Here is a 25,927-nt window from a genome sequence, read left to right as displayed (position 1 = left end):
GAAAGAAAGCATAGTATATGAGTGCCTGGCTAGCTCATTCAGTGGCCTGTGAGTTCAAGCCCCACGTTGGGTGTAGAGATTACCTTTAACAAATAAAAAATAAAGGGGCACCTAGGTGGCTCAGTTGGTTAAGTGTCCGACTCTTGATTTTGGCTCAGGTCATGATCTCAGGGTCATGAGATCAAGCCCTGCTTCTGCTCTGCATTGGGCATGGAGCTTGCTTGGGATTCTCCCATTCCCTCTGCTCTTCCCTGCTTGCTCGCTGGCTTTCTCGCGCGCACATGCGCGCTCTCTCTCAAAAACTAAAATATGATAAAATAAAAGCATATCATATACCTGTAAAGAAACAATGGGTTGGGGAAAGTGAGGAAGGATTATGGAAAAAGATGTAGGGTTGTAAGGGTCTAGGAGAACCTTTGCAATTGGTAGAAAGGGAAGGCTGCTCCTGTGGAAGGATAGCACTGAAAATAGAATCCATAACCTTACTTTCTTTTTGATCAACATACTACTGCCAACCCTCAGATTAAGGCAACTTAAACAGAATCATATCACCTTTACTCATCTTTATCTTCTAGTGAGCTTATAAAAGATGATTCTGTATCTACTAAATCAGAAAGCCATAGTACCTTAAACTGCTTAAGTGTGGGCATGTGGGAGGGGGCAAACTGTGAACCAAATCACTGATTTACCTTCTTCTCAGATGTTATTTACTAGATAAAATTAGAGGACAGAAGCTAATTGGACTACTTCAATTTAGTGGTCACCTCATTCTACCTCTCAATTTCTACCTTACCCTTAATGTTTTGCTCCTTGAATAGTAGGCAGAGGTTCAAGAAACCAAGAAGATGAGCTATCATAATTTTCACATGTAATGACTTTTTCCATGCCTCTTTCACTAGACTTTATATTCCATGAAGACAGAGCCATGTTATTTACTGCTAAATCCCTAGTGCTTAACATAGTAACTCAATGTCTATTTTTTGAATGAATGAACCTGATTTATTATTTTGGAATATGTATCAAACTGTTTTAAATTTATTTTTCTCTCTATTAGATATGCAACCATTGTCTCCAATTTCTGTCCATGAACGCTACAGTTCTCCTACTGCAGGGAGTGCTAAGAGAAGACTTTTTGGGGAAGACCCCCCAAAGGAAATACTTATGGACAGGATCATAACAGAAGGAACAAAATTGAAAATTGCCCCTTCTTCCAGCATTACTGCTGAAAATATATCAATTTCCCCTGGGCAAAGTCTTCTAACTATGGCCACAACCATAGTCACAGGAACAGCGGGACATAAAGTTACAATCCCATTGCACGGTAACATTTTAATGCATTTATTTTATATTTTTTCTGAATTAGTTAATAATTTAAGATTTGTCTTGCTGGATTGGATCACATGGCCTTTTTATTCCAGTTTCTTTTGAACCTATACTATTTTTTTTAATTATCTTTAGAGCACTTCTAGGTTCAAAGCAAAATTGAGTAGAAGGTACAGAGATTTCCCATACACCCACTGCCACACACACACACACACACACACACACACACACACCTTTCATCACTATAGTCATCCTGCACCAGAATGGTACATTTGTTACAATTGATGAACCTACATTGACACATCATTATCACCTCAAGTCCATAGTTTACATTAGGATTTACTCTCGCTATTGTACGTTTTATAGATTTTGACAAATGTTTACTGACACATATCCACCATTATAGTATTATACAGAATAGTTGCACTGCCATAAAAATCCTCTGTGCTCCACCTTTTGTTTTATTTTGAACTTACACTGTTTTTGAATTTTCACATTTTATAAATTTACCACCCTTTTTGTTAGGACTTATTTTCTTATGTGAGCTTTACAAATAAGTTACAAGAGTCTTGTTTCTTGATTAAAAACATCTCCTTAAGAGCTCAAAAGAAAGCAATATTGTTTCAGAGCAGAAATAGAAAACAAGACTGCTATACCTAGAATTACTGTTTTTGTGGCTTTCTTCTCCTTTTCTAACCTATTCCTATGTTTATACACATGATAGATAGATAGACAGATAGATAGATAGATAGATAGATAGATAGATAGATAGATAGATAGATAGATAGATAGAAAGAAAGATAGAAAGAAAGAATTGACAACCTTTCTGGAACACATGCTGCTTATTTCTAAAATTGAAAACTCTTGCTTATACATTTAGGTATCACAAATGATGCTGGAGAGATCACACTGATACCAATTTCCATGAATACAGCTCAGGAGTCCAAAGTCGAGAGTCCTATATCACTTACTGCTCAGTCATTAATTGGTGCTTCTCCGAAACAGACCCATCTGACTAAAACACAAGAGGCACATCCAACTGGAATAAGCAAACCAAAGAGAACTGGGTCTTTAGCACTGTTCTATAGAAAGGTATGTGATTTTGTGGCACCCAAAAGATCTCATTTGGGGTGCCTGGCTGACTCAGTAGAGCATGTGACTCTTGATCATAGGGTTGTAAGTTCAAGCCCCATATTGGGTGTATAGATTACTTAAAAATAAAATATTTTAAGGGGCGCCTGGGTGGCTCAATTGGTTAAGTGTGCCTTCAGCTCAGGTCATGATCCCAGGGTCCTGGGATCGAGCCCCACATCTGGCTCCTAGCTCAGCGGAGAGCCTGCTTCTCCTGTTGCCTCTGCTGCTCCCCCTGCTTGTGCTCTCACTCTCTCTCTCTGTCAAATAAATAAATAAAATATTTTAAATAAAACTAAAATTACCTCATTTAATCAGTGCAAGAAAGATTGAGTAACAGAGCAGCTTTAGCCTTCTTTTGTGTGTGTGTGTAGTAAAATATACATAAAATTTATCATTTTAACCATTTTTAGTGTACAGTGAAGTGTCATTAAATACATTCACATTGTCGTGCAGCTTTCATCATCATCCATCTCCAGAACTTTTTCATCTTCCTAAATTGAGACTCTGTTCCACTTAAAATAATTCCCCATTCCTCTTCCCACCACCAGTTCCTGGTAACCACCATTCTCCTTTCTGTCTCTAGGAATTTGACTACTCTATGTACCTCATATAAGTGGAATCAAACAATATTTATGTTAATATTATATTAATTAATATAATTATTAATATAATTAATATATTAAAACAGGTTTATTCCACTTAGCATAAGATTCATCCATGTTGTAGCATCATTCAGAATTTCCTTCCTTTTGGGCGCCTGGGTGGCTCAGTTGGTTAAGCTACTGCCTTTGGCTCAGGTCATGATCCTGGAGTACTAGGATCTAGTCCCACGTCGGGCTTTCCTGCTCAGTGGAGAGCCTGTTTCTCCTCTGACCGCCGCCCCCCACCCGACCCGCACGTGCTCGCTCTCTCTCTCTCTCTCTCTCTCTCTCTCTCGCTCACTCTCAAATCTTTAAAAAAAAGAATTTCCTTCCTTTTTAAGGCTGAGTAATACCCATTGTATGTATATAATACCCCCATTGTATGTAATAATAATAACCCCATTGTATGTACATTTTGTTTATCCATTCATCTGTAGGATGAACATTTGCGGTGTTTCTACCTTTTGGTTATTGTGAATAATGCTGCTATGAACATTAGTGTACAAATACCTATTCAAGTCTCTGCTTTCAATTCTCTTAGGTTTATACCCAGAAGTGGAAAAGTAATTCTGAATTTAATTTTTTGAGGAACTACCATACCATTTTTCACACTGCCTGCCCCATTTTATATTCCTGCTACAATACATGGAGTTCCAAGTTCTCCACATCCTTGTCAACATTGTTTTCTGTTATTTTTGATAGTAGTCATCCTAATGAGAATAAAGTGGTATCTCATAGTTTTGATTTGCATTTCCCTAATTATTAGTGATGTTGAGCATCTTTCATGTGCTTATTGGCCATCTGTCTGCCTTGGAGAAAGATTTATTTAAGTCCTTTGCCCATTTTTTATTTGAGTTTTGCTGCTGTTGTTACTGAGCTGTAGTTCTTCCTTTATATATTCTGGATAAGAATCCCTTATCAGATTTATGACTTGGAAATGTTTTCTCCCATTCCAGGGGTTGCCTTTTAACCATGTTGATAGTATCTTTTGATGCACAGAGGTTTCTAACTTTGATGAAGTTCAATTTATCTATGTTTTGTTTTACTGTCTTTTGCTTTTTGTGTCATATCCAAGAAATCACTGACCGTTCCAAAGTCATGAAGCTTTTCCCCCTGTTTTCTTCTAAGAGTTTTATAGTTTTAGCATTTGTGTTTAATTCCTTGATCCATTTTGAGTTAATTTTGTATATGGTCTGACGTGAGGTTCTAGCTTCATTCTTTTGCATCCATTCTGTCAACACCATTTGTTGAAAAGACTGCCATTTCTCCCTTGAATAGTCTTGGCACCATTTTCATAAGCCATTCAACCATATATATGAGGGCTTATTTCTGGGCTCTTTTCTAAGCATTGTCCTCTTTATGTCTGTCTTTATGCCAGTACTATACTGTTTTGATTACTGTAACTTTGTAGTAAGTTTTGAAGTTAGGAAATGTGAGCCCTCCAACTTTGTTCTTCTTTTTCAAGATTATTTTGGCTGTTCAGAGTCCCTGGAGATTCCATATGAGTTTAAGGATGGATTTTTCTTTTTTTTTTTTTTTTAGGATGGATTTTTCTATTTCTGCAAAAAACATCATGGGGATTTTGATAGGGACTGCACTGAATCTGTAGATTCCTTTGACTAGTGTTGACATCTTATTACCATTACTAAGTCTTCCAGTCCATGAATATGGGATGTCTTTCCATTTATTTGTGTTTTGGGTTTTTTATTTTGTTTTTTGTTTTTTAGTTAACATACAGTGTTTTATTTTTTTTTAAGATTTTATTTATTTGTCAGAGAGAGACACAGCAAGAGAGGGAACACAAGCAGGGGGAGTGGGAGAGGGAGAAGCAGGCTTCCTGCTGAGCAGGGAGCCCGATGTCGGGCTCGATCCCAGGACACTGGGATCATGACCTGAGCTGAAGGCAGATGCTTAACAACTGAGCTACCCAGGCGCCCCCAGTGTTCTATTATTTATCTTTCATTTCTTTCAGCAGCATTTTCAGTTTTCAGTATGTACTCTTTTACCTCCTTGGTTAAGTTGATTACTATTTTATTCTTTTTCATGATATTGTAAATGCATTCATTTTCTTAATTTTATTTTTGGATTATTCATTGTTTGTGGTATAGGAATGAAAGAGATTTTTGTGTGATTTTTTTTTTCTAGGATTTTATTTATTTATTTGAGATAGAGAGCATAAGCATGGGGAGGGAGGGAGAGAGGGAGGGAGAGAAGCAGACTCCCTGCTGAGCAGGGAGCCTGATGGAGGCCTTTACCCCAGGACCCTGAGATCAGGACCTGAGCCGAAGGCAGATGCTCAATCAACTGAGCCACCCAGGCACCCCATGTGAATTTTTTTTTCAATTTTTTTTATTTTTTAAGTAATCTCTACACCCAACACGGTTTGAATTTATATCCCCGAGATCAGGAGTCGCACATTACACTGACTGAGCCAGCCAGGTGCCCCTGTGTGATTTTGTATCCTCCAACTTTGCTGAATTCGTTTATTTCTTCTAACATTTTTTAGGGACTCTTTATGTTTTCTACACCATAAAATCATGTAATCTGCAAATAGATGATTTTACTTATTTTCCTATTTGGATGCCTTTTATTTCTTTTTCCTTCCTAATTGCTTTGGCTAGAATTTCCAGTACTATGTTGAAAAGAAGTGCTGAAATTGGGCATTCTTGTCTCATTCCTGATCTTAAAGGAAAAGTTTTCTTTGTTTTACTTTGAGTATGATGTTAGCTATGGATTTTTCATATATGGCATTTATTATGTTGAGGTAGTTTTCTTCTATTCCTAGTTTGTTGAGTGTTTTATGAAAAAAAAGGGTTTTGAATTTTGTCGGACCTCAATTGAGGTAATCTTTCAATTGAGGTGATCTTTTTTTTTTTAAGATTTTATTTATTTATTTTAGAGAAGGAGAGCTTGGGTGGGGGGCAGGGGTCGGTGGAAGGAGAAGAGGGAGAGTGAGAGAGAGTCATAAGCAGACTCCACACTGAGCACAGAGGCCCACATGGGGCTCGATCCCATAACCCTGAGATCATGACCTGAGCTGAAACAAAGAGGCGGACGCTTAACCTACTGTACCACCCAGGTGCCTCTGTCCTACCTATTTTTATTTATTTTACTTTTTTTAAAGATTTTATTTATTTATTAGAGCATGAGAGGGAGGGGAGAGGGTTAGAGGGAGAGGCTGACTCCCCGCTGAGCAGGGAGCCCAATGTGGGATTTGATCCTGGGACTCCGGGATCATGACCTGAGCCAAAGGCAGTCGCTTAACCAACTGAGCCACCCAGGCGCCCATGTCCTACCTATTTTTAAAGCACTGTCAGCCTCTGATAAGACAGACAAGTTAATCAGATATTTGTAACCAAACATGACTCTTCTGTAAAATAAATTCCAGAACTGGAAGATACCTCTCTAGTCTACCCTGAAACTACATGGCTAGCTAGCCCATTCTTAAGAATTGTAAAGGAAGGGTGCCTGGGTGGCTCAGTTGGTTAAGCGACTGCCTTCGGCTCAGGTCATGGTCCTGGAGTCCCTGGATCGAGTCCCACATCGGGCTCCCCGCTTGGCAGGGAGTCTGCTTTTCCCTCTGACCCTCCCCCCTCTCATGTGCTCTCTCTCATTCTCTCTTTCTCAAATAAATAAATAAAATCTTAAAAAAAAAAAAAAAGAATTGTAAAGGAAGGGGTGCATGGGTGGCTCAGTCGTTAAGCGTCTGCCTTCCGCTCAGGTCATGATCCCAGGGTCCTGGGATCGAGCCCCACATCGGGCTCCCTACTCAGCGGGAAGCCTGCTTCTCCCTCTCCCACTCCCCCTGCTTTTGTTCCTGCTCTTGCTGTTTCTCTCTCTGTCAAATAAATAAATAAAATCTTAAAAAAAAAAAAAAGAATTGTAAAGGAAAAAGAAGGCACCATTTTTCAGGGCGTTTTAGCATTGTGATTAGGGTTTAGGACTTAAAATTTTTTTTAATTAATATTTTTTCTGAATTATCTTTGATGCAAATTTAAGTTTATTTCCTCTAGTCTTTTTTATCATAATTCTTTTTTTATCATAATTCTTTTTTTTTTTTTTTTAAGATTTTATTTATTTATCCGACAGAGAAAGACACAGCGAGAGAGGGAACACAAACAGGGAGTGGGAGAGGGAGAAGCAGACTCCCCGCCGAGCAGGGAGCCCGATGCGGGACTCGATCCAGGGACTCCAGGATCATGACCTGAGCCGAAGGCAGTCGCTTAACCAACTGAGCCACCCAGGCGCCCTTTTATCATAATTCTTGAAAGACTTGCCCTTTTCTCTACTTCCCACTGCCTCCTCTACCTTCCCAAATCCTACTTCCCCTTTGTGCCTTTCTAAGGCCTGTTTTAAAAACAGAGTTTCAAAATGCAGCTTTTTTCCCATTTATTCCATATTTTTAATTTTCAGAATGACAAATTTTGATAATCTAAGATTGACAAAAATAAAGCTTTAGTTCTGAATTTTTAATTCTGAATCTACTTCAGGATCTTTTTTTTTTCTTTCCATTTAAATGTAGCTTACTTGATGGGGCGCCTGGGTGGCTCAGTCAGTTAAGCATCTGCCTTCCACTCAGGTCATGATCCCAGGGTTCTGGGATTGAGTCCCGCATTAGGCTCCTTGCTCAGCCAGGAGCCTGCTTCTCCTTCTGCCTGCCGCTCCCCCTGCTTGTGCGTGTGAGCGTGCGTGAGTTCTCTCTCTCTCTCTCAAATAAATAAATAAAATCTTTATAAATAAATGAAACCTACTTGATATAGATTAGAATCTAGAAAAATTTCATCCTAAAAGAGAATAGGAGGTCTATATCTATAAAGAGCGTAAGTGCCCGTGTCTATAATGAATTCAAAATAACCATTCCCTGAGTAAACTGCAGCTATTATCTATGCTGAATTCAGTGTGATGCTGGTGTTCTGTGCCTGAATAGAATTTTCTGTGAATTTTTTGTTAGAATCAGAATACTTCAAGAGTATATTTCTTTAACGCATTGGATCAACTCTGTAAAAGATACCTAACTATTGTTTAATTACATATTATTTTTAATCTTTTTAACTAGGACTGTATCTTTCATTTTCTATCACAAATATAAAGTTCTAGCCTCTTTCCCACTGCTCTGACCCAAATGGATTCTGTTTATCTCTTGGCCAGCTGGGCCAGAAATAAAGGGATAGGATACAGAAAATGAGTTTGCTATAAAATGAATGACTTGTGGCTTTGGAGTCAACCACTCGTCTTTCTATCAGATTAGTGTATTGGATAGCTTACATTTGTTTTTAAACTGTGGATTATTTTCCTGCCAAAGATACTTTTATATAAGGGATGCCTGACTCTTTCTTCATTATTTTTCCCTGAACATTTAAATTTAAAGACTTAGTTCAAACAGAATAGTGTGATTTAGGAATACTACAGCAGGGTACCAATTTTTAAAACAGTAAAACATAATGCTTCTTGGATGATTGGAAACCATTTTAGAATCTTGCAGGATCTTCAGGTCATTTGCTTTAGTATCAGTTCATATAAAGATTGTAAAAATGAAAGGTTCATGGCATTGAACTGAATTTACCCTGATGTACTTAGAAACAACAAAAACAAAAAACCTGGTATCTCATTTACTTCAGTGTTCCATTTATGAGCTCGTGAAAACAATGTAAAATATAGGGGAAATGTTTTGGGGGGAGGGGTTAAAGATTTTTTATTTATTTGACAGAGACACAGTGCGAGAGGGAACAGAAGCAGGGGGAGTGGGAGAGGGAGAAGCAGGCTTCCCGCTGAGCAGGGAGCCCGATGCGGGGCTCAATCCCAGGCCCCTGGGATCATGACCCGAGCCAAAGGTAGACACTTAAGGACTGAGCCACCCAGGGGCCCCATATAGGGGAAGTTTTTTAAAAGGTTTGCTTTTTTTGTTTTGTTTCTTTTTCTTTAAGATTTTATTTATTTATTTGACAGAGCGAGCACACAAGCAGGGGGATTGGAAGAGGGAGAGGGAGAAGCAGGCTCCCCACTGAGCAGGGAGCCCTATGTGATGCAGGGCTCAATCCCAGGACCCTGGGATCATGACCTGAGCCAAAGACAGATGCTTAACTGACTGAGCCACCCAGGTGCCCCATGGTTTTGCTTTCTGACTCATTCTTGAAACATTTTAGCTCTTGATTATCTGACTTTATTTTTTTTTTAAGATTTTATTTTAAGTAATCTCTACACCCAACTTGGGGCTTGAACCCACAACACCGAGATCAAGAGTTGCATGCTCCACCAACTGAGCCAGCCAGGCACACCTATTATCTGACATTTTAGACTCTCTAGCAATTTTATCTGAACAAAAAAAGGTGGGGGGGATTTCTGAACACTTGAAAAATTACGTGTTCATATTGGTCATGATGCAAGTAAATCCTGCATTTTAGTGTTTCTTACTTTACACAGATGACAGCATAGAAGACATCTTTTCCAAAAGAATTTTTAAGATGGTTTTCTAAAGAGAATTTTGTTTTAATCTACAGTCTTCTGGGATGCCTGGGTGGCTTAGTTGGTTAAGTGTCTGCCCTCGGCTCAGGTCAAGATCTCAGGGTCCTGGGTTCTAGTCCTGCATCAGGCTCCCTGCTCAGCGGGGAGCCTATGTCTCCCTCTCCCTCTGCCTGCTGCTCCCCCTGCTTGTGCTCACTCTTTCTCTCTCTCTCTGACAAAATAAATAAAATCTTTTAAAAATTATTTTAAAAATAATAATAATATACAGTCTTCTGCCATGGCAGTGAACTAGTACTATAGAACAGAAATTTTATGTAATTTTACATAACATTTATCAACAGCCTAGGTGTTTGTTAATCTTGGCCTGAAAGCCCATGTTCATGGTAAGAGATAAATTAGAGAAATTATTTACTATTTTTTTTTGCATCAATGTACTACCTTCCATCTTAGGTCTATCATTTGGCAAGTGTACGCTTACGTGATTTATGTTTAAAACTGGATGTTTCAAATGAGTTACGAAGGAAGATATGGACGTGTTTTGAATTCACTTTAGTTCACTGCCCTGATCTAATGAAAGACAGACATTTGGATCAGCTGCTTCTTTGTGCCTTTTACATCATGGCAAAGGTAATGTATAAGCTGGGGAAGCTCTTTGTCCTAGTTACCCATTTTTGAAGCATGAAGTGAAAATCTGTTGCACTTGTTATTTTGCCTTAAATGCTATACGCCAACACTGCCCACCATTGTTAATTAGTAAACTCCAGCTACTACATCTATTCTCTGAACTCTCCATTTCATTTTGTAATAATCAGCTTTCCCACATCATAAGAATACATTGGTTATAAATAAAAGGTCTTAGAGACCATTTGTAGTATGTGGCTCTCCATATTATTCCTGTGAACAATACCATTTCCATTCCCATCCCTGTGATACCTCTCATCCAGTACTTTACAGTAAAATGATCATTATGTTGTAGGCTGGTAACCTAAGCCTAGAGCTGAAAGTAATTTGTTGAAGTTATACAATTAATAAATGGCAACCTAGGATTTCCTATTTCGTAATTTAATGAATTTATAATTCAAAAAATAGCTTCTATAACATATTGTTCTCTAGTGATTTGTTGCACCACTGCAGAAGAGCATTTTACATTCCAGTTGCTACAACGTATGTTTTCAATCATAAAATAACATATCTAACTTGTTTTTTAAATTTCTGATATATCTGAAACAATCACTTATAACTTTGGTCTGGACCATATTGGCCACACTGGCAATCCTAGTAGGTGTACATAATTAAGACCTAATTTTTAAAGTTTTTGAGGCAGAAAACATGTTTTCAAACTCCTTTTTGACTCACCTCTCACAATGCCTTTTTAAATCTCTATACAAAATAGATATCAGTAAATGTTATTAACTAATCACTTGTGTTTTCCAGAGAACTATCAAGAGTTCAGGCTTTGCCATTTCTAGCCCATCATTATAGAGAACAGGTTTAGTGCTAATGGACTTTAGTGAAGCAGAGGGAAGGAATAAACTTTAATATCCTTTCTGGCCTATTTGTTATTATAAAGTTTACCTTTGTGGATCACTAATCCATTTTCTTCCTTTTGGCCATCACTGTAACTTTTCTGTCTAAGCATTAGAAACCCTGTAATCTGTCCTAAAATGTTAAAACCTCAACCTATAGTAACTGCTCCGTTTTCTTGCGAATCACTACCAGACATTTTCTGTCCTTTAGTGTCTAGTTAACTTACTTTTAAATAAGTACTTTAAAAGCTAATAACATCAGAGACTGCAGGGTATGCAACAGATCTGAGTTTTCTTGTATCATTCTTTTTATAAAAAGAAGTGCATTTTCAGTAGAGTTATACCATAGCAATATCAGTGCTTTTGATTAATGAAACTATTAGCTGAGTCCCCACAGGCCATAAAGCTTGAACTTTAAAGCTAGTAAAAATCATAAATGGTAGTGGTTTTTAGTCATGGACCGGCCTGGGGTTAATGGCTTTCTGCAAGGTTGCACTCAATGCCAGCCTATAATTGAAGTTTTTGTTCACAGCCATTTTTCTTTTAAGAGCAATTTATAAATGCAGTTTTTATTTTCCTTAGGTAACAAAAGAAGAAAGAACTTTTCAAGAAATAATGAAAAGTTATAGGAATCAGCCCCAGGCTAATAGTCATGTGAGTTACATTATTTTTCCTCCTGTCCAAAAATAGATTTGTACTGTTTCTCTGTTGACAAGTCATACAAATGGTAAACTTCTTTTATAGCTTTACTATACTTTAGATTTTTTGGTTTAATGCATACCATTAAACTCTAAAGACAGTTCAGTAAAAGCCAGGAAATTGGCTGTTTCTGACTCATCCATATATTTGCGTATACTTCTCACATGTTCTCCTATTCCATTTGTTCATTTGTTAAATGGGGACATTTGTCAAAAAAATCTGATGAGGGCCACCTGGCTGATTCAGTCAGTAGAGCATGTGACTCTTGATCTCAGGGTTGTGAGTTCAAGCCCCACATAGGGCATGGAGCCTACTTTTATTAAAAATATATATAATAATAATATTCTCTAATTGTATGAGACTTGATTCCCTAATGATGTTTAAATCTAGTGAAACTTGAGGATTTATTAACTTAAGTCCAGCTTCTTTTGCCATCTACTAAGAATCTTAACGTTTTCATTTTTAAATAGATACCGAACATTTTGATAATGTTGTTTTATAATAGACATGGTGAGAATCCTATACAACCTTTCAGTCATGGAAATATAATATTAGTCTGTTGGCCTGGCACATAGTAAGTATTTAATGACTGTTATCTCCATATTATTACTGTAGCTGAAGAACCAAGATTAGGCTATCTTAAGGCTTTGGCCACTAAAGAGCCTGGTTGCTATGCTCTAGGGAGCATAATGGCCTCTTTTCTGGCCTTGGTGATCTGCCATCTTAGGAAGAGAGATGTGGCTGCTCAGATATCCCATGCTCAAGTACTGGTAGTCACACCCTCTTCTAAGAGAGCCCCACATATAGTTTCACTTTTTTTTTTTTTTTTAAGATTTTATTTATTTTTTGACAGAGAGGGACAGCAAGAGAGGGAACACAAGCAGGGGGAGTGGGAGAGGGAGAAGCAGACTTCCTGCCGAGCAGGGAGCCTGATGCAGGGCTCGATCCCAGGACCCTGGGATCATGATCTGAGCCGAAGGCAGACACTTAACGACTGAGCCACCCAGGTGCCCCTAGTTTCACTTCTTTACCTAAGCCCCAAAATACAGTGACAGTAATACAGACATTAGAAGAGCCAGGTACAGGCATTTATTATATCCTATGACAGGCTAAGAGTTTCTGGACCCTTCAGAAAAATCCCTCAGGAACAGAGCCTAGAGAGGTCCAGATTATCCCCAAAGATCATTTTTTTTTTTTTAAAGATTTTATTTATTTGAGAGAGAGAGAATGAGAGACAGAGAGCACAAGAGGGAAGAAGGTCAGAGGGAGAAGCAGACCCCCCGCTGAGCAGGGAGCCCGATGTGGGACTCGATCCCAGGACTCCAGGATCACGACCTGAGCCGAAGGCAGTCGCTTAACCAACTGAGCCACCCAGGCGCCCTATCCCCAAAGATCATTAAGGTGAAGTTAGTGTGGATCCAAAATGGACCAAGCCAGAGCTTCCTAAATATCCTTTCAATACCAGTACGCATAGGATGCCCAGGAATGCATCATGCCTTTCAGCTATATTGGAGGTAGGAAGGAATTTAGGGGAAGGAATGGAAACATTTTCCTGTGGCCCTCTGAAAGGAGATGGAAATGAGATGAGAGCAGGAAAACAAGCCTTAATGAGATCAAATGATTCTCATGTAAGGAATTAAAAAGGAAGAACAAGCTCAGATATTTGAAGTTGCTTTTATTTGGCGAAACCTGCTCATCAGTGTTTATTTAGTTGCTACTTACTCAAGTCTTCTATTTTGTAAACTCCAACAATGGCATGGTTTAGGTAATAGGCTCTGCTTCCATATCCCCTCTACTAAGACATTTGTTGTAATCTGCATTTACCAGGCCAATAACATTTTATCCTTGATTATCACCCATACAAATAGTTTTTCACTGGCATCCTATTTTGTTCTTCTTATTTTGGTTTTGCTTAACCTGTGCCTCTTTGTGACTTAGCAGTCCTTTTTTCCCAATCTGACGTATAGGTCTATAGAAGTGTACTGTTGAAAAGTATTCCAAGAGAAGTTGTGGCATACAATAAAAACGTAAATGGTGATTTTGAAATGACAGATTGTGGTAAGTTGCCCAATTTAATATTCTATATGTAATATACCTTTTCTTTAAGATTTTATTTATTTAAATGTCAGAGTAAGAAAGAGAGCACAAAAGCAGGGGGAGCTGCAGGCTCCCTGCTGAGCAGAGCCCAACGCGGGACTCGATCCCAGGACCTTGGGATCATGACCTGAGCCGAAGGTAGACGCTTAATAGACTGAGCCTCCCAGGCGTCCCTGTAATATACCTTTGATTACATTGTACATAATGCAGTGGGTGTCAGACAACATGGAGTCAATGATGAGGGTGGGATGGATAATGCATATGTGAATGCATTTGGGAAGAAACAAGTTTGAGATAAATATGGGTCAGGTGCCTCCCTCCAAAGAGGTTGTAAATTAAAACCATTAATTTGTCACCTATTAGTTGTGTTTTAGAAGTTTCATAGTCTACTTACATACATCAGTAAGACACATAAAAGGCTCTTAATAAATTTTTAAAATAAATCTGAATTACATGGAAAGTAATCAGTGATCAGTGTCAGTGATCTGCCTGGGGTGACAATTAAGGAAATATCTTGTTCATTAATACGTATTCTGCCACCACCAGCAAAGCTGCCACCCTGTTGTTACCACCATGCTAAGACTTGAGGCACTAGTAAATGTTTTTCAAAGAAAGGAAAATCAAATGGTGATTATTCATGTTGATAAGTTGTGAAAATGCCTCTTCTGCCCATCTTTTCCTTGTCTCATCTTTCCATTACTTATTGTATACCTATGTGTACATGGGTATCACATGTACCATGATTTATTGAATTCCACAATGTGAGACATTTTTTTTAAGAGAGAGAGCAAAGGGAGGAGCAGAGGGAGAGGGACAAGCGGACTCCGCACTGAGCATGGAACCTGATCCATGTAGTAAGGATAATCTACAACTGCCGTTACCAAGCCAGTGTGCCTTGGAATAGTGTTAATTTAGGATGGTAGTAGGTTAAAATTAAAAAAAAAAAAAAAAAGATGGTAGTAGGTGTTACAGGGAAGGGGGACTATGCATAAAAAATTTGAGAAGCATGGAATTAAAATGAATATGTGTTTTTTTCCAACTGCAGAACTTTTCAGAGCCTTTTTTTAAAGATTTTATTTATTTGAGAAAGAGAGAGACAGAGATAGCAAGAGAGAGCACGAGCCAGGGAGGAGAGGGAAAAGCAGGCTCCCTGCTAAGCAGGGAGCCTGACGTGGGGCTCGATCCCAGGACCCTGGGTCATGACCTGTGCCAAAGGCAGACGCTTAACTGACTGAGCCACCCAGGTGCCCCTTCTCAGAGCCTAACTAACATGGACTCTGAATTTCTAAGAGGAGGGTATAATATGCAGCATTTCCTTAACTTACTTGACCGCATAGCTTTTTCCCACCTTCAAAATAGCAAGAGAGGCAACTGGCTGGCTCAGTTGGTAGAGCATGTGGCTTGGTCTTGGGGTCATGAGCTCAAGCCATATGTTGGGCATAGAGCTTACTTAAAAAATAATAATAATTGGGCGCCTGGTGATGATCCCTGGGTTCTGGGATCGAGTCCCGCATTGGGCTCCCTGCTTGGCGGGGAGCCTGCTTCTCTCTCTGCCCCTCCCCCCCGGCTTTTTGTGCTCTCTCTCTCTCTCTCACACACATGCTCTGTCTCATGCACTCTCTCTCGCTTAAATAAACAAACTACTTAAATAATAATAATAATTTAATTTAATTTTTTAAAAATACCAAGGGGGTGCCTGGCTGGCTCAGTAGAAAGAGCATGAGAGTCTTGATCTCAGGATTGTGAGTTCCAGCCCCACACTGGGTGTAGAGATTGCTAAAAATAAATAAACTTAAAAAAAAAAAAGAAAGCAAATGATGCCTGGGTGGCTCGGTCAATTAAGGGTCCAACTCCTGATTTTGGCTCAGGTCGTGATCTCAGGGTCATGGGATAGAGCCCCACATCGGGCTCCTCACTCAGCAGGGAGTCTGCTTGAGATGCTCTCCCTCTCCTCCCCTTCCTGCCACTCGTGCACACATACGCTCCCTCTCAAATAAATCTTTAAAAACATAAATAAAAATTAATAAAAAAAACAAGAGTGCCCAAGACATCCAAATTGTGACTAAGACCCCTGTAGTTCCCTGGGGCTGCTTGGCCCTTGGACCATGTTTGAGTTTTCTGGTTTTCCCTGGATGAAAGGATGCTTTTATCCTTTGTCTGCAGTGTCTGCAGGCCAGTATATTCAGAATGAGAACTTTTTTTCGTATGTTGAATTATTTTTATTTATTTTTTTAAGGTTTTATTTATTTGTGAGAGAGAGAGAGAGAGAGAGAGAGAGATCATGGGGAGGGGGAGGGGCAGAGGTAGAGGCCAACTCCCCACTGAGCAGGGAGCCTGTTGCAGGGCTCAATTCCAGGACCCCAGAATCATGACCTGAGCATAGGCAGACGCTCAACTGAGCCACCCACCCACCCCTATGCTGAATTATTTTTAATTGTCAGTGGTTTCCTTAGCTCCTATAAGCAGATGATTCTTACATGTTCAAGTAGACAATGGTTTGTAATACTCTTCCCAAAGAAAGAGTAGGTTAAAGTTCTGCATGGTGCAACAAGCTATCCCAGAGTTACACAGTAAATAGGAAAGCACCTCAAGGCAAGCTATCATTTTATAACTGAGGACACTAACTATAAACTGAGCACCAAGCTTCCTGTTGTGCTTGGGGAAAATAAGGCTCTTAGAACACTTGTCACCTGCCTTGTATTTGCAGAAAAATAAAACAAGCGATTTATCTTGCTTCTTCCTTCACCTGTGAAGGTATGCTTTACCTTCTTAGAGTCTTTCCACCTTTCTCAAAGAGCCATTATGAATATCTGCAGGCCTTTTGTTACCCAAAGCTCATGATTTGCCACTGCCACCCATACTCTGGAGCTCAGTTTAGCTAAATCCCAACCCAGGGCTAGTGCCCCCCCAGCCACCAGTGACAGTGAGCTCAAAAAGGTATGATTGTGTTGGGGCGCCTGGGTGGCTCAGTCATTAAACGTTGGCCTTCGGCTCAGGTCATGATCTCAGGGTCCTGGGATCAAGCCCTGCATCAGGCTCCCTGCTCCGCGGGAGGCCTGCTTTTCCCTCTCCCACTCCCCCTGCTTGTGTTCCCTTTTTCGCTGTGTCTCTCTCTGTCAAAGAAATAAATAAAAAATCTTAAAAAAAAAAAAAATGATTGTGAAAACATTCTTGCTGAAGTAATATCTAGAGAAAAAGAGTAGTAGCCTAAGTTTACATATTTGCATTTCTCAAGATTCCAATTTAATTTATACATAATATAGATGGATTTCTGAACCTTTTCTAAAAACAGTTGCTGGGGCTCCTGGGTGGCTCAGTCGTTAAGTGTCTGCCTTCGGCTCAGGTCATGATCCTGGGGTCCTGGGATCGAGCCCCACATCAGGCTCTCTGCTCGGCTGGAAGCCTGCTTCTCCCTCTCCCACTCCCCCTGCTTGTGTTCCATCTCTCACTGTCTCTCTCTCTCTAATAAAATCTTTTAAAAAGTAAAATAAAATAAAACAAAAATAAAAACATTAATTGCTTTACATAAAGATTTGTGTTAACTTGGTTTTTTTTATGTTGTAGAGAGAGTTGTAATTCAAGTCACCACTTTATATATTAATGTACATCTGTCATAACACTGAATTCTTTTAATAGACTTGGAAGATGCTACAAAAACACCTGACTGTTCCAGTGGACCAGTGAAAGAGGAAAGAGGTGATCTCATCAAATTTTATAATACAATATATGTAGGAAGAGTGAAGTCGTTTGCACTGAAATACGACTTGTCAAATCAGGACCATGTGGTACGTTTTATATTTTACTATATGAATATTTATAGTCATAGTTGGAGTATTGTGAGTTTCCTAGATAAGCGTTTCAGAGGCAAAATGCCACTGATAACATTATATAGGAGGAAAAAAATGCTGGTAATTAGAGAATGATTAAGGCATTGATACAACACAGATCAGTGGAAATCATGGAAATTTTATCCATACTGTGATTATGTTGCTGGAAATTATGTTAACATATGGGCAAGTACTAGATGAGAATATGGAAAAATGAAATCAATTCTGGTAATTTTTCTGGTTTTTTTTTGGGGTTTTTTTTGTTTTTTTTTTAAAGATTTTATTTATTTATTTGCGAGAGAGAATGAGATAGAGAGAGCATGAGAGTGGGGAGGGTCAGGGGGAGAAGCAGACTCCCCGCTGAGCAGGGAGCCCGACGCGGGACTCGATCCCGGGACTCCAGGATCATGACCTGAGCCGAAGGCAGTCGCTTAACCAACTGAGCCACCCAGGCGCCCAATTTTTCTGTTTTTGATTTCTTTTGTTATATTTATATATGAGATAACTGTTTTTCTCAAGATAAAGAGAAAAGGAAATAAATAGGCCTGAATCATTAATAGAGGCAACACTAAGACATTTTTGTGCAGATTCAGAAGTACCAGAAAGCCTGTGAAAGTATTACCAGTGTATAAGCTGAGGTTGGTTCCCACGAGAGTAGACATTAGTTGTAGAGGGACCTAGTAGAAACTGCATCTAGCTGGTAGCCATATATGTGTATTTGTGTCTCTCTTTACATTTCCATCCTTGTCCCTTTCAAGGAATGTGGTCTGTGACTGTTCACAAAGGCCGTGACTGCTCGTTCAATTCCATTGGTTCCACCTCCCCTATCATGACTATGTCTGTCATTAGCAAAATTGGAACTAGTTTTATTAGGGGTGCCTAGGTGACTCAGTTAAAGTGTCTCTTGATTTCAGCTCAGGTCTTGATCTCAGGGTTGTGAGTTCAGGTCCCACATTGGGCTCCACGCTGGGCATGGAGCCTACTTAAAAAAAAAAAAAAGTTTTATTAGCTTCAAGTGAAGATGATGAATGAAATTATTAATTAAGGAGCCATCTCCATTTATTCCTAGAATGGAAACATTGTACAGAATATTAAAGGAAAGTGTAATACCTGCTCCCCTAACTCTATTGCTAAATCATTTGCATTTCAATATAAAGTCTTAACCCTTTCATTAACAGATTTGTTCCATGTTGGACTTATCCTCCTGGCTCATAGAGTTCTGTCTCTCTTTTTTTCCCTCTGCTCCTGCTTGGTTATAGTGTGTGTGTGTGTGTGTGTGTGTAGAGAGAGAGATTATTATTGTGTTAGGACATTGATTACTTTGTCTCTGCTTTCTGTGAACAAGAGGTTCCTGTGCTGCTAGCTTACCACTTCTGGGTGTCTCAGAATTCTTCAGGAGTTCCTAAAAGATGCAGGGAAATAAATTTTAGTTTATCTCTTAGTAATTGTTGAAAAACAAGGGGGTAATGGACTATCTTTGTTTTTTTCAGCCATAAATAAACTCTTAAAGTATAGCTGACACCTAACTAAGAAATGCCAATAAGAATAAAAATATGGAGGGCACCTGGGTAGCTCAGTCGGTTAAGCATCTGCCTTCTGCTCAGGTCATGATCCAGGAGTCCCAGGATCGAGCCCCGCATCAGGCTCCCTGCTCAGTGGGGAGTCTGCTTCTCCCTCTGCCCTTCACCCCACCCATGCTCTCTCTCTCTCATTCAAATAAATAAAGTCTTTTTAAAAAAGTAACACATACCATTTTTTTAAAAAAAGAATAAAAATATGGGGGTTCCTGGCTGGCTCATTTGGTAGAGGATGCAACTCTTGATTTTGGGTTTGGGAGTTCAAGCTCCATGTTGGGCATGGAGCCTACTTAAAAAAAAAAAAAAAGAATAAAAATATGGTGGGATTCAAAAAAAGAAACTTACCTTACAAAAATGTACTTTTGGTTATTTCAGATGGAAGCTCCACCTCTCTCTCCTTTTCCACATATTAAGCAACAACCAGGCTCACCACGCCGTATTTCCCAGCAACACTCCATTTATGTTTCCCCACATAAGAATGGGTCAGGCCTTACACCCAGGAGTGCTCTGCTATACAGGTTCAATGGCAGCCCTTCTAAGGTAAGGTACATACAGACTTACTCCAAAACAACCTATGTACATGTGTTAAAAATTGGATTTCAGATTACCAGTTAGTAATCTTTAATCTTGCTCTTTGTCTGCAGAGTTACTACTAATAAATATGAACTGTTACTGTGGCAAGTCTCCAGTGATCAAGAGCAGTGTGTTCAGTTGATACAGTTTAATCCATTACTATTGTTATGATATTAGGGAAGTTCACTGCAAGAGTTCAATGTGTCTCCCGCTTAAGCATGATCTTGAGAAGGGACAAATAAGGCAGCACCTGTAAGTGGTCAGACACAAGGGATATTAACTTTAAAGAAAGGCCTTCAAAGTGAAAGTTCGTTTGGTGAATGGGATAGTGAAAAGCCTGAAAATAGAGGCCTTCTCTTATTTACACAAACCGTTCTGTGGTTATCCCCATCTTAATTTCCATACAGTGATAAAAATGTGACAGTTACATGATTGTTGTTTTCAGATATTTGAAGAGCTATCAAGCAGATATGTTCAGTATGTCTCCAGAAGCCAACCTAAGATATAATACCTCACAGACTTGCATTTCCTCTTCATAGAAGTTGATTTCCTGCAAGGATGTTTAGAAGAGATTCTTCCATGAAATCAAAGAGGAGACCAATTGACTTCTCAGGCAGTGATTTCAAAATCATAGATCAGAATCACCTGGGGTGCTTGTTGAACACATATCTGTCCGAGAGACCTACTGAATCCCAAAGCTCTGGCAGTCAGGTTCACTAGACCATTGTGATCCACAGCTTTCAAGAACCACTTCTCTAAGGCCTTGCTACTCAGAATGTAGTTTATAGACCAGCAACATCAGTGTCACCTGGGAGCATGTTAAAAATGCAGGATTTCAAGCCTCATGCCAGCCCTACTGGATCTGCATTTTAACAAGATCCACAGATGATTAATAAGAACATTAAAGCTTAAAAAGCATGCTCTAGGAGGAGGATCTCAAACCTTAAGGAAGCTTAGAATCACCTGGAGGGCTTTATTAAACATAGATTGCTCAACCCCGTTCCCAGAGTATCTGATTCAGTAGGTGTGAGGGTGAGGCTTGAGAGTTTGCATTCCTGAGAAGTTCCTAGAAACTTGTATGTCTGGCCCAGTGTCTACTTTGAGAACTACTGCTATAAGGTAAATCCAATTTTTAAAGCCATGAGGAGATGAGTTCTAATCATCCTTATTAGGTTGGCCTAGATTCAAAAAATAATCTCTAGGGCACCTGGCTAACTCAGTCAGTGGAGCATGTGACTCTTGATCTCGTTGTGAGTTCACGTCCCATGTTGGGTGTAGAGATTACTTAAAAAATTTTTTTAAATCTTAAAATAATCTCTACCTTATTGTTGAGCTTTGGATAGAGTGCAGGAAAAAGCAGTTAGCTTAGTTCTTTGCTGCTGTTTCCTCTTTTTGTCCCCTTTTACTCACACGTGTCCTCTATTTTTGCAGAGTTTGAAAGATATCAACAATATGATAAGGCAGGGTGAACAGAGAACCAAGAAGCGAGCAATAGCCATAGATGGTGATGCAGAATCCCCTGCCAAACGCCTCTGTCAAGAAAATGATGATGTTTTGCTTAAACGACTACAGGATGTTGTCAGTGAGAGAGCAAATCATTAACACCCTTCCTGTTTCTATCATAAAAGCACTTTCAGATGGCAGAAAGTTGGGGGTTTTCAGCCCTGTAGATGGAAAGTATCACTGAGTTACATGAAAAATTGCACCAAAATTATATGGGTTTTTTTTTTTTTTACATTTATCCAAAATGTAGTTGACAGTGTATTTTGAGTTGGATTGGAAAGCAATATTTCAAGTGCCTTTTAAACATTTTAATAGTTATAGAATCTTTTAAATGACTATTCCTTGGTTTAGTTTTTAAGATGAAGTAAGGAGATACCTCATAATTTTTTAGCTCACTTTTAAAAATCAAATGTCTCCTTCTGCACTTTGTAATATGAAGGTAAATAATCTGTTTTTGGTAAGCATCCTTTGAGAAATCTCTGTTCTTAATTTAATATTGAGTAGAGGGGCAATCTGGCTGGTAGAACATGAGACTCTTGATCTCGGGGTCATGAGTTCGAGCCCCATGTTGGGCATAGAGATTACTTAAAAATTATATATGTATATTGAGTAGGGTTTGGCTCCCATAGCACCTGGGCCAAAGGATGACACACTAGCCCATCTCTGACCCACTCTGGCAACTCCACATCCAGGTGCCACCACCATTCTGGGTTGTCTAGCTCCCTTTTCATGCCCTTTCTCTCCTTGAGCATAAGCAGATTTGCGCCTGAGCCCATGCATTACTATGCTCCTTGCCTTCCATCCCTAAGCCTTCTTAGCTGATGTCACAACCTAATAAAAGGGGTACTTGGGTGCAGCTTTCCAAAGAATCAGCTGTTCAATATTCACTTTTTTTAATGTGTTTCCAGAATCTGGAAAGACATGAATAAACCATTCTTAATTAATTTTGAGAAAGTTATGAAATGTATGTTTTTTAAACTGCAAACGTTATTTTTTTAAATACAAAATGTTTAACTTATATCTAACCCTGGCTGATTTGAGTTAGTCTAAGATTTGGCTGTAAATTTGTAATTGCTATTGTCAGGAATTTTATTTTTAAATTTTAAGAAAAGTGATTTTGGTCACATTTTACTTTTCTGAAAATTACATCCTCATTTTTTGTGTAGTATCTACACATGTTGTAAGCCAAATAACATCAAATTTGTCTGAAGTCCTTGTATATATTTTTATGTAGCTGTAACTATTGTGTCATTTTCATCTTCATTATTAATGTGGAAAATATACATGAGCATTTGTACATTGACTATATCAGAAGCTCTGGGTATGTTTTTATCAATTTTTAAGACAATATCAGTGTACATAAAATAGCTAATAAAACATTGGCGTTTCTGAGATATTGAAAGACAGTGTATTTGTGTGACTAGAAACAATTCTGCAGCCATCTACAACCTATACCTTCTTAAATAACCTGTTTTATGTCTTTTAAATACCGTAGTGTAACTTAAAAGTTAACGTTCTGGTGGTTTCCAGGGGCTAGGAAGAGATTGGAGAGTGACTGCTTGAATACAGGGTTTTCTTTTGAGGGGATAAAAACATTTTAGAACTTGATGTAGATAGTGGTTGTATAATGTGAATTTACTAAATGACACTTTAAAATGATTATTTTAAAAAATAAAATGAGGGGCTGGCCCTGCTTAGGATTTTCAGGAACCATGGAAGCGGCGACAACAGTTGGAATTTAAGCACTTTTGTGATGGTCTCCGGGTTCCCTGTGAGAGGAAAGGGGAGGATGCCACTGGAATCATCTTCCTCTTTGATGCCATTATCCTTCCCTTCTCCCTTACCCTCAGTACCAGACAGTATTACTAACTTTTCCCCTCCCCCAATGTCTTACATCACTTCCCAGGAGATGAGTGTATTCTTCACTGGTTGCCTACAGGACCTGGTAGCTAAGGCAGTGCCAGGAAAATTATAGCCACTGCTGGAAGGGCTGGAGCAGCTTAGTGTGTCTGGAGCAAACCGACAACCCTGTATCTTTGAGTGCCAGCTACGTCTTTGGGATCAGTGGTTTTGAAGTTGGGCTGAGCAGGAGCGCAATGAATTTGTCAGGCAGCTGGAGGTCAGTGAGCCAGACTTTGTGGCAAAGCTTTACCAGTCAGTGGCTGCTACGGCTGGTAAAGACTGATGGGCATTAAAATCAAAGAAGATAATCACAGCTGATGGAGCTGCAACTTTACTATGAGAACTTCAAATGTGTCACTTAAAGGTCTAGGGATGGTATCCTGATCGGCTGACTGAACTTGTTGACCAGTACTGGCTTGATTATTTCTTTGGGGGTGGGGAGGGGCAGAGGGAGAGAGAGAATCCATGCCCAGCACTGAGCCTGATGTGGGGCTCGATCTCACAACCCTAGTGACCTGAGCTGACATCAAGAGTTGGACGCTTAGCGGGGGAAATCGGAGGGGGAGATGAACCGTGAGAGACTATGGACTCTGAGAAACAAACTGAGGTTTCTAGAGGGGAGGGGGTGGGGGGATGGGTTAGCCTGGTGATGGGTATTAAAGAGGACATGTTCTGCATGGAGCACTGGGTGTTATATGCAAACAATCATGGAACACTACATCAAAAACTAATGATGTAATGTATGGTGATTAACATAACATAATAAAAAAAATAAAATAAACTATATATATACAACAACAACAACAACAAAAGAGTTGGACGCTTGGCCGACTGAGCCACCCAGGCGCCCCGAGCCTTGGTTATTTCAATGTTAACAGCCTATCAACTGGACTGCTCACATAAATGTTTTCCATCTAAGTAAATCCAGGTCAGCAGTCTGCCTCCTAGCTTGCTCCTTTCTACATGTCAGACCCTCAAGAATTCCGTGGCTTCTTTTACAAGTATAACCAGAAGGAACCTACACATTATAACTCTAGAGTATTGCTGGCCCACAGGGCTATAAAGTAGAGCCTTCCTACTCCAGAAACAGGAGAGAAGGACAATAAAAGGTCATGCAACTGGATTCACATGGCTGGTTTCACTGCTCTTACCAGATTCTGGCATAATTATGTGACATCCCAACTATTAGCTTTCCTAGTGATGATTTTGTAAAATTATGGAAAAATCAGGAGAGGGAGATAATTAGTTACTCCTTCCACACTGATGTTTGTTTGAATCCAAATAGCAATGACTTTTCCTAAAGCATTTGTGATATTCTTGAAGCTGGTAACAGATTCCTATTCTGTAAGCTTGCTCCGTGATATGAAAACAAGTGACACTCTTTATAAGTTGAAGGGTTTATTTTTTGTATCAAAATAATGAATCTTCAAAATAAAATGATTATGTTTGGTGACTTTCACCTCAATTCAAAAAATGCCTTAGACACATAAAGAAACAGGATGACTTCAAGTCCTTGGAATGAATTTGTGAAGCAAATTATGATACTGAATTAAGGAAAGCACTCTTAGGAGTGCTTTCAGGCGTATTTCTCCAGATGGGACTCACAACTTAAAGTTCTTTCCTAATTAAGATTTTTATGTAGTTAGATTACATTAAATCAGATTTTTTAAAGAACGTAATATTCCTGGGGTGCCTGGGTAGCTCAGTCGGTTGAGCATCTGCCTTCAGCTCAGGTCATGATCTCAGGGTCCTGGGATCAAGTCCCACATCAGGCTCCTTGCTCAGCAGGAAGCCTGCTTCTCCCTCTGCCTGCCGCTCCCCCTGCTTGTGCTCTCTCTGTCTCTCTGATAAATAAATAAATAAAATCTTTTTTAAAAAGAGATAATATTCCTACTTGTTTTTCTTTTTTTTTTCTTCTTTTATGGTACTTTCACTAAGTCAAAACTGTTAATAGCTGCCTATCATATTCCTGGCCCTTAACTAGGTGCCAGGGATATAAAAATAAACCAGCCATACATAGTACCTGTGCTCGAGATATAATAATTGTAACCCATTACTACAGTTGTTCCTTGAACAACACCAGGGATTAGGGACACCGGCATCTCCACACACACACCTCACCGCCCGCTGTCAAAGATCCATGTATAATTTTTGACTCCCTTTCAAATATTTAATTACTAATAGCCTGTAAGACTGGAAGCCTTACCAATATCCTAAATAGTTGATTAACACATACTTTGTATGCTATATGTATTATATACCGTATTCTTACAATTAAGTTAAAAATATTTTTAAATGTTAAAATCATAAGGAAAATACATTTACAGTACTATACTATTATCAAAAAGAATCTGCATGTTAAGTGACCCACACAGTTCAAACCCATGTTGTTCAAGAGTCAACTGTAGAATAAGTATAGTAATAGAGCTCTACACAAAGAGGGATGGTGTTGGGGTGCCTGGGTGGCTCAGTGGCTAGGCAGCTGCCTTCAGCTCAGGTCGTGATCTCGGGGTCCTGAGATGGAGCCACGTATCGGGCTCCCTGCTCATGGGGGAGTCTGCTTCTCCCTCTCCCTCTGCTGTTCCCCCTGCTTGTGCTCTCTTGCGTGCACTCCCTCTCAAATAAATAAAATCTTAAAAAAAAAAGTAAACACCTGGTCAAGA

At 39.3% G+C, this 25,927-nt stretch overlaps 1 protein-coding gene and 1 pseudogene across 4 annotated transcripts in view; both read left to right on the top strand.

The window, feature by feature from the left end:
- RBL1 (RB transcriptional corepressor like 1) overlaps positions 1-22,764 on the top strand; it is a 59,726-nt gene extending 36,962 nt beyond the window's left edge. The window contains exons 15-22 of one of the 4 annotated variants that reach the window (XM_045885733.3): positions 1,055-1,321; positions 2,204-2,415; positions 10,011-10,187; positions 11,669-11,740; positions 13,753-13,843; positions 17,519-17,667; positions 19,662-19,826; positions 21,291-22,764. In XM_045885733.3, coding sequence (XP_045741689.1) covers positions 1,055-1,321; positions 2,204-2,415; positions 10,011-10,187; positions 11,669-11,740; positions 13,753-13,843; positions 17,519-17,667; positions 19,662-19,826; positions 21,291-21,461 — 1,304 coding nt within the window. In that variant the 3' untranslated portion in view covers positions 21,462-22,764. The other 3 variants (XM_054510089.2, XM_064573140.1, XM_045885734.3) reach the window with 3 other exon arrangements.
- A 152-nt stretch (positions 22,765-22,916) lies between these two features.
- On the top strand, positions 22,917-25,149 carry LOC123851758 (uncharacterized protein C14orf119 homolog; annotated as a pseudogene).
- The last annotated feature ends 778 nt before the right edge of the window (positions 25,150-25,927 follow it).

This window comes from Mirounga angustirostris, unplaced genomic scaffold, assembly GCF_029215605.1.
Source record: "Mirounga angustirostris isolate CCGP_5_RB_7025 unplaced genomic scaffold, mMirAng1.0.hap1 SCAF_10, whole genome shotgun sequence".
Taxonomy (NCBI): domain Eukaryota; kingdom Metazoa; phylum Chordata; class Mammalia; order Carnivora; family Phocidae; genus Mirounga; species Mirounga angustirostris.
Note: the sequence above shows the minus strand (reverse complement) of the source record. Positions and strands in the feature narration are given on the sequence as shown.